Consider the following 13,859-nt stretch of genomic DNA (forward strand, 5'->3'; position numbering starts at 1 on the left):
AAAATTCTCATATGTTTGAAAGCTCATTTTTAAAAAAATTAATAAACCTGATTTTGGGGGTCATTTTTAGCTTTACAGAAAAATTGAGTGGAAGTACAAAGAGTACTCATAAAGCTTCTCACCACCCTCCAGCTTCTCATATTAACATCTTACATTAATGTGCTACATTCGTTAGAATTGATGAAAAGCTCATCTTTAAAAAAAAACGTATTGTATTAATTGCCAGGAGATGATACTGTTTGCTATCTTCTTCTAAGTCTTATATTATTAATTATTAATTTGAAAGTTTACAGTTGCTCAGAATATTTAACCAATTAAAATAATTTTGTTTGCTTTAAAACAGGGTTATTTAGGTGGCTTTATGAAAAATTTCGCTATCCGTTTGCTCCAATGTATGGTGGTTTTCCAGTGAAATTACGCACCTATTTAGGTGATCCTATCCCCTATGATCCAAAGATAACAGCAGAAGAATTAGCTGAAAAGGTAAATTATTCTTTCTTTCTTAATCTTTGAGCAGATTTTTACTTTCAATTATTATATTAAAGTTGAATTCATTAATTAATTCCACAGACACGTTCCTGCGATCAGTGGCGCTTTTTCCCCCAGGGGACGTTTGGCAGTGTCTTGAGACATTTAGTTATTGTCATGACAGGCAGGTCCTGGGAGGTGGTGGAGCTACAGACATGTAGTGAGTAGAGGCCGGGGATGCCGGTGAACTTCCTACCATGCACAGGACGGCCCCCCGCAACAAAGAACCACTCATTTTAAAATGTCACAAGTGCTGAGAGGTTGGGGCTCTTGGCACTGGTAATTAAAAAGTGTCATAAGTGATGTCCAGAAGAAAGAGTTGACTTCCATAAAAAGAAAGTGTTGTTCTTGTTTGATAGAAATATCCTGGCAGGAAAATGGAATAGTTTTCAAGAGTGTGGGTTATGAAATCAGGTCGTTCCTAGCTCCACTATTCATGTGCTGTGTGACCTCAGGGAGTCTGCAGAACAGGGAAAAGAATAGTACCCACTCACAGTTGTCCCTGAGGATTACGTGAGATTGTACATGATCATTGTTTAGAACAGTGAGTGAGGGGCGCCTGGGTGGCTCAGTCGTTAAGCGTCTGCCTTCGGCTCAGGTCATAATCCCAGAGTCCTGGGATTGAGCCCCGCGTTGGGCTCCCTGCTCTGCGGGAAGCCTGTTCTCCCTCTCCCTCTGCCCCTGCTTGTGTTCCCTCTCTCACTGTGTCTCTCTCTGTCAAATACATAAAATCTTTAAAAAAAAGAACAGTGAGTGACATACAGTAAGTGCTCCGTGAATGCTGGGTATTAACATTATTAACAGTAGTGAATACTGTCGTCCTAGGAACTTGCAGTCCAGTGTGGGAGCTGAAGAACTAAATCAGCGTTTATGTGGTGATTCATTAACCACAATGGTGTGCCTACAGCAAGGTTTCTTAACCTGGGTGCTACTGACATTTTGTTGTGGAGGCCTGTGCTGTGCACCGGAGGATGCTTACCACTGTCTCTCACCTCTACTCACGAGATGCCAGTAGCACTCCCCATCCTCATGTGACCCTCACCGATTGTGATAATAAAAAATGCCTCTAGACCTCTTCATGTAATGCCCAGCGGGGCAAAATCCCATCTGATTGAGAACTGTGTCTTAGGGTATTATGGAAGCACAAAGGAAAGATATCTAAATTAGATCGGGGATGCCTCCTTGAGAGAGGTGATGGTTGAATTCAGTTTGGAAAGACAAGGAATTAGCTGGACAGAGAGTAATGAGGTAGAGGAAACTGAATGTATAAATGGATGGCAATATGATATAGCATAAAATCTTTGGGGAGTTGAGAGTAGTCTTTTATAGCTAAAAGGAATATATGTTATGGGAGATGAGGCTAGAAACACAGGACGGGTCTGGACTATGATGGCCTATAATTGATTTTGTTTCCTGAAAGCTGCGGCAGGGGTGGCATGTGGTGCTCTTGAAAATAGGTGAATGGTGTAATAGGTTTGCGTTTGCAAAGATCACTGGAAACAATATGGAGGCTGAATTTGAGTGAGACAGTAGAAGCTCAAAGGGGAAAAAGACTGCTTTGTGAAGGAAAAAATAGGAAAAGCTTTCTGGAATGAGGGCATTTGTGGTGGGTCTTGAAAGAAGGATGTGACTTGGACATGTGGACTTGGGGTTGGAGGAAGAGTATGAACAAAGAAATGACGGTAGGGAAGTTCACCATGTACCAACAATGGTGAGCAGTCTGAGGGGGTTAGAACAGCAGGGTTGGGAAAAACTGCCTGATAAATTCTCCTCCAGGAATTTTGCAAAACACATTAACATATTAAAGGTTCTAAGAAGCCCTGCAACAAAGAGGTCTCTTTAACTTTGTTTCAAAGCATATTTTCCATTCTTACCTGACCAAAACCCTCTCCTTGTTTTTCCTTCAATAGCACTTAATAACAATTGGGGAATCACTAGCTTAATGGGTAGGGTTTGGTTGAGATGAAACCGGAAAAGTAAGTAGGAGCTATATTTTTAGGCCCTTAACTATCAGACTAGGGAATTTGTCTACCAAATACATTTCAATTAGGATAGGCCTCTGTTTGGGAGTGGCTCATATCAGTTTCATTCAAATTTGTTTGGCGGAAGCAAGCAGATGTATAATCTGTTTCTCTACAATGGTTTGTGAGGATGACTCTAGCAATTGTGATTACTTAGATACACATAAGTGTGCTCTTTAAGAGCAGAGGTTATGCTATGAATTCTTGTGTCTCCAGTTCCCAGCACAGCGTTTGGTATTTAATTAGATCTCAATAAATGTTTGATGAATGAATGAATTACATAATGATATTTTTATCTACTTGAAAGGGAGAGCAAGGTGCAGATTTGAGAGATTTTACAGAGATAGAAAATACCAGACTTGAAACCTAATTCTATAGCTACCTGCAGGATATGTATGTATATATTTATATGCATACTTTTTAAAAAATTTTTATTTCTTTATTTGAGGGAGAGAGAGAGCAGGTGAGGGAGAGGGAGAAGCAGACTCCCCACTGAGCAGGGAGCCCAGCACAGGGCTCAGGGCTCGATCCCAGGACCCTGAGATCATGACCTGAGCCTAAGGCAGATGCTTAACCAACTGAGCCACCCAGGCGTCCCTGCATAGGTTTTAAAAAATATTGCACTGGAGTTTGGGAGAAAGGTCAGAATTGATGATGAAGTTTTAGAAGTTATCTGCATGAGACAGTTACTGAAGTCATGAGCTTTACAAAGCAGCTTAGAGAGAGAAGGAAGAGGACTTAGGACAGACCGTAGGGCAAGTAACATGTAAGGGGTGTGCCAAGGAAAACACCCAAAGCTGACAGAAAGGGAGATGGCAGAGAGGTGGGGAATAAGTAAATTTGTGTGAGAGAAGTCAGCAGGTGAGGATGTTTAAAAAACAGGAGTGATCAGTAATATTCATCCCTGCAAAGACATCAAGGAAGAAAAGACCACTCAGCTTGCAGTTACACGTTCGGAGAGTATAAAACTAGATAAAAGCCATGAATGTCATATTATTGAATCACCTGGAGAATGGGATGAATGTGTTTTGATTACAACTTTATACCAGCCTTTTGTATGTATACTGTGATTTTTTTTTAAGTTTTAAAGTTGTGGTAAAAAATATAAAATTTATTACTTAACCATTTTTAAGTGTATGTTTTATTAGTGCTAAATATATATTTACATTGTTGTGAAACCAATCTCTAGAACCTTCTCATCTTGCTAAATTGAATCTCTATACCCACTGAACACCAGCTACCCATTCTTTCTCTCTCTCTTTTTTTTTCATATATATCCATCAACATTTTATTCTGGTTCCTTTATGGTCTATGCAAGATTCTTTTTCTCCCCCAGCTTTATAATCAAGATATAATTGACATATAACACTGTAAAAGTTTAATGTGCAAGGTGAAGATTTGATACATGTGTATATTGTGAAATGATTATCACAATAAGGTTAGATGACACTTCCAGCACCTCATAATTACCATTTTGCGTGTGTGGTGGGAATATTTACGACCTTTTCTCTTAGCAACTTTCTAACATATAATATAGTATTATTAACTGTAAGTAACCATGCTGCACATTAGATCCTCAGAACTTACTCATCTTAGAACTATAAGTTTGTACCCTTGGCCAACATCTCCCTATTCCCCCACACCCTGGCAACCCCCATTCTACTCTGTGTTTCCACGAATTCATCTTTTTTAGATTCCGCATATGAGGAGAATCATACACCAGCTCACCACTTCTTCCTTGCAGCCCCTGGCAACCCCCATTCTTCTTTCTAGTACTATGAGTTGGACTATCGTAGAAAAGTGGAATCATAGTGACTGGCTTATTTCACTTAGCATGTCTTTCAGGTCCATCCATATTGTAGCATGTGACAGGATTTCCTTCTTTTTTTAAAGCTGAATAATATTCCATTATATGTATATGGCACATTTTGTTTATCCATTCATTCATTGTTGGACATTTGGGTTGCTTCCATTTTCTTGGCTGTTGTGAATAATGCTATAGGTAAAATCCATGTGCAAATATGTCTTCAAGATCCTGTTTTGAATTCTTTTGGATATATACCAGAAGTGAGATTGCTGTATCATATGTGGAAAGAAAAAACTCCAGCTTTTCCCTCCTATAGGGAAAAGCCCAGTTCTTTTGTACTATGCCTTTCTTTCACTTGTGAGTCTCCTTCACTTTTACACACAACGTGACTTCTGACACTTCTGGTCACCAGATGTGTGGAGGTTTCTCCCCCACCAAGCAATTCTCTGACACCAGCTGGAGGTCCTGTAATTTAACTCAGTTCGGACACTGTCTACCTGGAGATAGCGTAGATGCCGCAGGGTAAGGGCTCAGTCCCACAAGGCTATTCTCACCCCACTCTAGATGCTAATCACGAGTACTGGGTCCTCAGGTAACCCACAACTTCTGTCTGAGTTGGCTACAAATTGGAGGTTCCCATGACCCCTCCCCAGGTTCAATTAATTTGCTGGAATGTCTCACAGAACTCAGGAATACACTTACTTTTATCAGTTTATTAAATGATATGATAGAAGATACAGATGAACCGCCAGATAAAGAGATAATGTAGGGCAAAGAATGGGAGGGCTCCAAGTGCAGGACCCCTGTGGAGTTAGGGTGCGTCACCTTCCTGGTGTGAATGTGTTCACCTACCTGGAAGCTCCCTGAACGCTGTACTATTGGGATTTTATGGGGGGTGATGGAGTCGAGCTGAAAATTCTAAGCTTCTAATCATGGTTTGGTCTTTCTGGTGACCAGCTCTTATCCAGAAGCCATCCACAAGTCCAATAGAACAAAAGACACTTTTATCACCCAGGAAATTATAAGGATTTCAGGAGCACTGCATCAGGAACTGGAGTCAGAAACCAAATATTAGAACAAAAGGTGCTTCTAGTACCCTTATCACTTAGGAAATTATAAGAGTTTCAGGAGCTCTGTGCCAGGAGCCAGGAGCAGAGACCAATATGTATTTTCTATTATTTCACACTATGATAATTCTATTTTTAACTTTTTAAGGAGCCTCATCCATACAGTTTTCTATAGTTGGCCATGCCATTTTACATCCCTACCAGCAGTACAGGAGGGTTCCAATTTCTCTGCATCCTCACCAACACTTGTTATTTTCTGTTTTGTTTTGTTTTGTTGATGGTAGCCATCCTAATGGGTGTGAGATGGTATCTCATTGTAGTTTTGATTTGCATTTCTCTAATGATTATCTCAACTGATGTTGAGCATCATTTCGTATGCTTGTTGGCCATTTGTGTATCTTCCTTGGAGAAATGTGTGTTCAAGGTATTGGCTCATGTTTTTAATCATATTATTTGGTTTTTTTGTTGTTGAATTATAGAAGCTCTTTATATATTCTGGATATTAACTCCTTATTAGATAGATGATTTGCAAATATTTTCTCTCATTCCATAGGTTCCTTTTCACCCTATTGATTGTTTCTTTTGATGTTTTTGAGTTTGATGTAGTCCTAGTTGTCTATTTTTGCTTTGTTTCCTGTGCTTTTGGTGTCATATTCAAGAAATTATTGCCAAATCCACTGTCATGAAGCTTTTCTCCTACATTTTCTTCTAGGAGTTTTATAGTTTAGTTCTTTAATCCAATTTGAGATAATTTTTATATATGATGTAAGATAAAGTTCAACTTCATTCTTTTTTTTTTTTTTTTCAACTTCATTCTTTTTTAATGTGGATATCTAGTTCCCTACCGTCATTTGTTGAAGAGACTGCCTTTTCCCCATGGTATGGTCTTGGCACCCTTATCAAAGATCATTTGCCATATATGCAAATGTTTATTTCTGGGTTGTCTGTTCTGTTCCATTGGTCTATATGTTTGTCTCTATGCCAGTATCACACTGGTTTGATTTTTGTAGCTTTGTCATATGTTTTGAAATTGGGAAGTATGAGGCCTGCAACTTCCTTCTTTTGTCTATAGAGTCCTTTGAAATTGCAAATGAATTTTAAGATTTTTTTTTCTACTTCTGCAAAAAATGCTGTTGGGATTTTGATAGGGATTGCCTTGAATCTGTAGACCACCTTGGATAGAATTGACAGCTTAACAATATTAAATCTTTTAATCCATGAACACAGATGTCTTTCTGTTTATTTGTGTCTTTAATTTCTTTCAGCAGTGTTTTATAATTTTCAGTGTGTGAGACTTTCTCCTCCTTGGTTATGTTTTTTCCTGAGTATTTTATTCTTTTTGATGCTATTGTAAATGGGATTGTTTTTTGTTTTTTGTTTTGTTTTCAGAGTGTTCATTGTTAGTGTATACAAACACAACTGAGTTTTGTGTGTGGATTTTATATCCTGCAACTTTGCTGAATTTGTTTGTTAGTTCTAACTGTTCTTTTATGGAGTGTTTAGGGTTTTCTATGTATAAGATCATGTCATCTGTGATGACATTTCCTATGCATAAGTCTGATTTAATCCCGTAGGGTAGACCTTATTATTGCTGTTCTACACATAAGAAAACTGGATGATTTAGTCAGTTTTGCTGGGGTGTGCTGCAGTAACAAACAACCAATCTCAGAGGCAGTAAAGCTTACTTCTTGTTCATGTTGTATTTCCCCTGAGATCCACCTCTTCTTTCTCCTGGGTTCAGGCTGATACAATGTTGCCATGGTAAAAAGAAAATGTCAGGAGTGGAACCTTTTAAAGCTTTTGTTTGGAAGTGGCTTACTTACTCCCACTGACATTTACTGGCCAAAGCAGTCACATGGCCACACTAGACTTGACTGGGACAGTATCTGTATTCTTCCCAAAGGATGGCCCAAAAGACAGGGGCTGGTAGGCAGAGGGAATAAATCACTGTAATCTATTATACCATACTGGGACTCAGCAAGACCAGACACGTAGAAAAGGATGTACAGCTGAAACAGCTATAATGTTATATTAGATGAGACTATTCAAATCAGGTAGGAAATTCAAATAGATAGGAAGTTTCACGAAGGGAACAGTAAAGAAACATTATGTGCCTTGTCTATGAACTTCATTCTTAGAAAACTTATTGCCAGTTATGCTGCTGGTCCATTAATACTCACAGTTTATTGTCCTCCTGCATCCTGAAAACAAAACTCTTTGACACTGGTTTTCAGGGTCAGGACATGCTCTCTGCATGCATGATGCTTCTCTCATCTTGATCCTGAAGTGATGCCTTACTGATAGGGCTCCACGAGCTTTTACACCAGGGTGAGACCTTACCCAGTGACGTTGCTTCTACCCGCATGCACTTTACTATTTATATAACACATTTCTTTGCTGCCCCCAAACAGTGCATTCTCCTGTAGAATATAACCAAATTCTGTTTTGTTCTTTTAAAATTTTTTTCCTGTCTATTAGGATTTAAGTGGGTCAGAGCTACTTAGGAACACTTTTTACAAATACCATATGTTTTTATGGGCAAAATAGAAGGTAATAGAGAAGGAGGGGGAAAAGCCTGGTGTGGAGGTTCAGGGATCTGGGTTATAATCCTCACACTACCACTAGGCAGCAGTGTCACTTTGGATAAATATGTTCTTTTCTAGGTCCCAGTTTCCTTATTTGTAGAGCAGATAAATTGAACTAGATGATCTCAGATGTTTCTTTCAGGTCTCTTAAATGAACCCTGTTCCCTTATTTTCCTCAGTTAAGGAAAATTCCAGTTAAATTCCAGTGCCTTGATTTTTCATATGAGGTTTTTTCATATGAGAGCAAAATTTACTCACATTCATGTCACTGGTAGAATTAGATATTTTATATATTAAAATATGTAAACATAGTACAACCTTACCTATTTAAGTAAGAAAGAAGGCCTTTCTGAATCCTTGAAATACCTCAATTACCCTCTCCAGTTACTTTATGTACTTTATTATCAGTACCAAAAGTAACAAGTAGTCTACCAAAGCATAGTAGAATTTCTTGGGGGAATTCATTTAAATACATCCATACATAGTTGCCATATTCATATTTTTGATTGTACGTTGTCATTATTGAACTAAAGTATACTTGAAATAAGGAATACTTGAAATTTTCCTTTTGTGAATATATTATCATGATTTTCCAATCTTCATTGTTAATAATATAAGCATAAACTGTAAGATAATGATCCCTGGATTATCACAAATTCAAAATTATTAGCATCCAAATTAATGTAGAAATGAAATCTCATTTAAAAATGGGTGATAGATTGTTCAGTCATTTGACTGTGGAAAACCATTTTGTAAGCAGTATCTAAATCTAAATTAAAATATAGTGTGCTAATGCTGAACAGGGCACTTGGGACATTTCCTGAAAGTTCTCTCAGCTTAATCTATTGTTCCATCTCTGCATTTACAGTGTCTGTTTCTGTCTGTCTCTTTAATTCTCTCTCTACAGTCTCATCCACACATCCACACATATATGTAAATATAGGTTTATTCATATATACATGCATATATCATATATATGTATTGTTAGGGTGGAAAGAAGTTGGAGAGAAGTGGATAGATGTGAGTGGTATTTGGGAGGTGAAACAAATGGATGTTGCCGATGGATTAGCCATTGTGAGTGGGAAGCAGGAGTTGTTAAGGGTGACTCCTAGGTTTTGGCTTACTTGGCTAGGTTCCTGGTAGTGTCATTTGCTGAAATAGGGAAGGAACTAAGAAAAAGACAAAGTATGAGGAAAAGAATGTTAGGTTAGTCTTAAAGATATTGAATTTGAGGTGCCTTTAAAACATTCATGGGAAGTCATATTGAATATTCCTATATGAAGCTGAGCGGGCTGGAGATACAAATTTAGGAGTCATCAGCAAATGAAAGTTAATTAAAGTTGTCTGAACCTTTGAAGAATAAGTCAGTGCCTGATTTTGGGATTATAAATCTGCAAAGAAGATTGGAAAGGAGCAGCCTGAAAGCTAGAAGAAAAGCTAGCTTTTCCTCCAGTATGAGAATTTCAGAAGCAAGATCGATGGTGATTGAGAGGTCAAGTAAGATTAAAAGAATGTTACTGGGTTTGGTGACAGAAAGGTGTCATTGGTGATTTTGCAAGAGTTGTATTTTCTTAATGCATTGCCCTGATATTTCGTCACCCACAGCACTTCCTTGACACCTCAGTTCATATTAAATTAAGCCTATACTTTTTCACTTGGCGTTTAAGGACTTTCATGATTTAATTGAATTCTAATTTTAGAACCTTGTACACCCAGCTTCTGAACACATACCTGAAACTCCAGCCAAACTCACGAACTCACCATTCCTTAGGCAATTGTTTTCCTGTGGTCTTTTTCCTCCTGCTTTTGCCTTCACTGTCAGTGAAATCTTACTGGTCCTTCGAGACCCAGACCAAAGAGCAGCTCATTCATGTGTCCTTCCCTGTCATTTCCCACCAAATGAGCTCTCAAGTCTGAACTTCCAAATGCTTTCTTTTCACATCTCAGATGACAGGTACATCTTACAAATGATCTTACGTTTTTATTACTTTGTACTTGATCCGTTTATTAAGTTTTGAGCTTGAGATTAGAGACTTGTTTCACTAATGTTACAGCTTCCAAAGCATCTGTTTTCTAAATACATGAATACAATTTAAAGAATATACTTCACAGAAAACAACCTGTATTAGCCACTTTTAGTCACTGTGCCAAGTACCTGAGGACATGGTTGCAATTTCATTTAATATTTACAATAAGTGTATCAAATAGTTCTCCTTTCATAGATGTGAAAACTTGTGCTTTAGAGAGGTATACTTTTTTAAATAAAGATTTTATTTATTTATTTGACAGAGACAGTGAGAGAGGGAACACAAGCAGGGGGAGTGGGAGAGGGAGAAGCAGGCTTCCCGCTGAGCAGGGAGCCTGATGCAGCGCTTGATCCCAGGATTCTGGGATCATGACCTGAGCCGAAGGCAGACACTTAATGACTGAGCCACCCAGGCGCCCCTAGAGAGGCATATTTTTAAAATACATCTTTGGGCTAGGGTTTATTAATTATATTTTAAAAGAGATGCAGCTCAGACTCTTCACTATAGAAAACTAATGGATCATTACTGGAAGGGAGGTGGGTGGAGGGATGGGTGAGATAGTTGATGGAGATTAAGGAGGGCACTTCTGATGAGCACCGGGTAATGTATGGAAGTGGTGATTCACTAAATTGTACACCTGAAATTAACATTACACTGTATGTTCACTAACTGGAATTTAACTAAAAACTTAAAAAAAAGATGAAGGTCCAAGATTTACAAAAAGAAGGCTATTGAAAGGCTAGCATCTGAAAGGAAGTGTGTATGCGGGTACACACATGCATTATGTGCATGCACAGAAATTTTTTTAGATAGCCACAAACTGATCTAAAAGTAAAAATTATTGAAATTTGTCGTGAATTGAATGGGAAACAAATAGTTTTGGGAGATTTCTTATTATATCTTAATAGACTTTTCCATTGCTGTGACCTAATTTAAATTCCTGTTAAACTCTCTAGAAATTGACCTAATGAACAAGTATATCAGCTCATTCATAGTTTTCCTCACTTTGTCCTCTTGCACTGCCTGCTGTAGTTGTTTGGGTGTGTAGTGATGAAAGAAAAATACACAAAAGTTTATTCATGAATAGAAAGGAGTAAAACTTCCACTAGAAAATTTCCTACTACTTTTTTTTTTCTGATTTTTCTCCTTCAGTTCCTTGTAGTGTTTACTGTATGCAAAGCATTGCTGTGCTCGGTGCTGAAGAAATACAAAGCTATGTCTTAAGGAACTTACAGTCTGGTGTAGAAAATAGCCATGTAACATTAACTGTACTTCCAGCATAATAAAATCAGTATGAGGACTACACTACACTGTGGGTGTGCTGAGAAGGAAGTCACTAATTTTGAGGAGAGAGGGGTGCTAAATTAAGAAGGACTTTTTTGAAAGTAGTATATTAAAATCTTTACAACATAAATGATCTATTTTGAGAACTAAAAGAATAATGGCTTTTCTTTTGTTTTCTTAATAGACAAAGAATGCTGTTCAAGCTTTGATTGATAAGCACCAAAGAATACCGGGAAACATTATGAGCGCTTTGTTAGAACGTTTTCATAAAAAACAAAAGACCAACTAGAAGACGATTTAATCCATTTATATTAGTATGTTTGTGTCTGTGGTACTGTCCTCTAAATTTTGTAGGTTCTATAATTACTATTTAAAAAAAATGTTAATAAGCATCCTAGACTGAACTTGTTTGTTTAAAATTGTATTGTTGATTTTGTTTTTGCAATCAATTGTGTCACATTTAAACAGTAACTCATTACATGCCTAATAATTCAGAAAATGATCACGTTTCTTTCTATAAATTCCTGATGATGTATAATAAACATATAGATTTTAAAAGTTAAGTTCATTAATAATCGCAGTTTAGGTTAAACAAACATTCCTAAAATATTGCATCTAATTTCTGCATCTGTTGCACTGAGCTAATTTTGCAGGATGGCATAATTCAGTACAGACACTGAAGTTAGAGAAGAAATACTCTTTCATCCACCTCTTACTCCTTTCATGACCTTGGGCGAATCATGTAATGTTTTTATGCCTCAGCAATTCACTCTGTAAAAACATGCTAACACATTGTTGAGGAATATTATTTTAAATTCTTTTTTTAAATTTTAAATTCTTTATATTTGCTCTGATTGATAACTATAGAACTGAAATTATAACTGAATTAAACAATACCAAGAATTTTTAAAAGTTTATGTATATATTTGGTCCACACGATGTTTAAATTATTTATTTAGGTATGATGTCAAGTTGCCAAGCACAATGGAAAAGATACACTGTTTTTCAAATTGAATAAAAAAGAGATTAGGAACAGCAAAATTTCTAATAATTATTATTATTTTTAGTATTATATTTTTTAACAAGAATCTGTAGGCACACCATATAGGGTGTGCTATGCATTGTCAGCTATGTAATATGGCATTTAATAGTATAAGGTTAAAAATCACTGTTGTGTTCTGCATTTCGTATGTTAGAAGTTGATTCTAGGCTGATAAAAGCAGAGCTAAAGAAAGTTCTGCTTTTGCTCAGTACCATGGCTTATTCAGTTTGACTTTGCAACCAGTCAAATGGTTTATTGTTTCAATAAAAATATACTTGAAGGATAAATTTATGTGAACACAAAGCTTTCTGAAAAATTAATGGCTTTCAGTTTGTCTCCTTGAAATCTGAATTTTAAAAGTATTTAAATGGAAGAGTACCAGAAATCAAATGCAGTATCTCCCTCTTCCTTTTTTAGATATTAAATTACTTGGATTTTTGTATACATTTTTGTATAACAAGTATATATGTATATGTGTAATGTATATAGAATTAAGCAACATAAAATAAAAGTAAAGGTGAATTGCAATTCATTTTCTTGTGAAATTGCATATGTGATTTTCTTATTTTAAACTGTTTTTTTGTTTTACTGTTTATTCATTTTTCACCCACAATCATATTCATCTATCTCAGCCACAGAGAGTAAACTTCACTTTCTAATGTAATAAATATATTTTAATTTCAATTGCAATGAAAAGAGTCAATTAGTGATTATTTGCAGCTTTTTTCCCCCCTCTAGCAGTGAACAGTGTTTGTTTGAAATCAATAAATATTTCCAGAATGAATGAATAAATGATTATAAAACAAATGAGAATAATGTTTTGGGGCAACGATTGGTTTTTAAAAATGGAAGAAAGAATAATATTCATTGCTAATGTAGCAAAAGCTATTATTTTTTACAGTATTTAAGTTTTACTGCTTTACTTAAAATCTTTTGTTTTCTGATACTCAGACTAACTAGAAGCCATCCTGTCTCGCTCAATGCAAGATCTTTATCTTTGCTATTTGAATTTAAGTGCCATTTAGAAGAATGAGGGAATACGGTCAAATATAGAAATGCAAGTAATAATGAAAAGGGGATGTTCTTAACCCTTTTTGAAGGGAGTGTTCACAAGTCTGATGAAAGCTAGGGACTCTCCAGAAGCATGAACATGGCATACCTTTGTGGGAAGTCTTTCATATCCTTTAAAAAAAAAAAAACTTTAACTTTGAAACAATATCAAATTTACAGAAAAATTGCAATAGTAGTATACAGTACTCCCATATACTCTTCACCCAGATTGACTAATTGTTATGTCACATTTGTTCTCTTCACTCACCCCTCCCCTCTCTCTCTATATATATGTATATATAAATTTATAAATAATTTTTTCTTCTTTTTTAAGATGTTTTCTTCTGAATCAACTGATAGTAAATTGCAGATACCATGCCCCTTACCTTTACCCTTGATTATAAGGCCATCCATTCATAGCACCACAGCAATGATCCAAATTAGGACA

The 13,859-nt window shown here is 36.5% G+C and overlaps 1 protein-coding gene across 4 annotated transcripts in view; it reads left to right on the plus strand.

The window, feature by feature from the left end:
• TMEM68 (transmembrane protein 68) overlaps positions 1-13,200 on the plus strand; it is a 49,404-nt gene extending 36,204 nt beyond the window's left edge. Inside the window, exons 8-9 of one of the 4 annotated variants that reach the window (XM_064588319.1) lie at positions 344-483; positions 11,504-13,182. In XM_064588319.1, coding sequence (XP_064444389.1) covers positions 344-483; positions 11,504-11,608 — 245 coding nt within the window. In that variant the 3' untranslated portion in view covers positions 11,609-13,182. Of the gene's footprint in view, positions 1-343; positions 484-11,503 lie in introns of all 4 variants that reach the window. The other 3 variants (XM_045896543.3, XM_064588320.1, XM_064588321.1) reach the window with 3 other exon arrangements.
• Positions 13,201-13,859: the final 659 nt, after the last annotated feature.

This window comes from Mirounga angustirostris, unplaced genomic scaffold (assembly GCF_029215605.1).
Source record: "Mirounga angustirostris isolate CCGP_5_RB_7025 unplaced genomic scaffold, mMirAng1.0.hap1 SCAF_4, whole genome shotgun sequence".
Taxonomy (NCBI): domain Eukaryota; kingdom Metazoa; phylum Chordata; class Mammalia; order Carnivora; family Phocidae; genus Mirounga; species Mirounga angustirostris.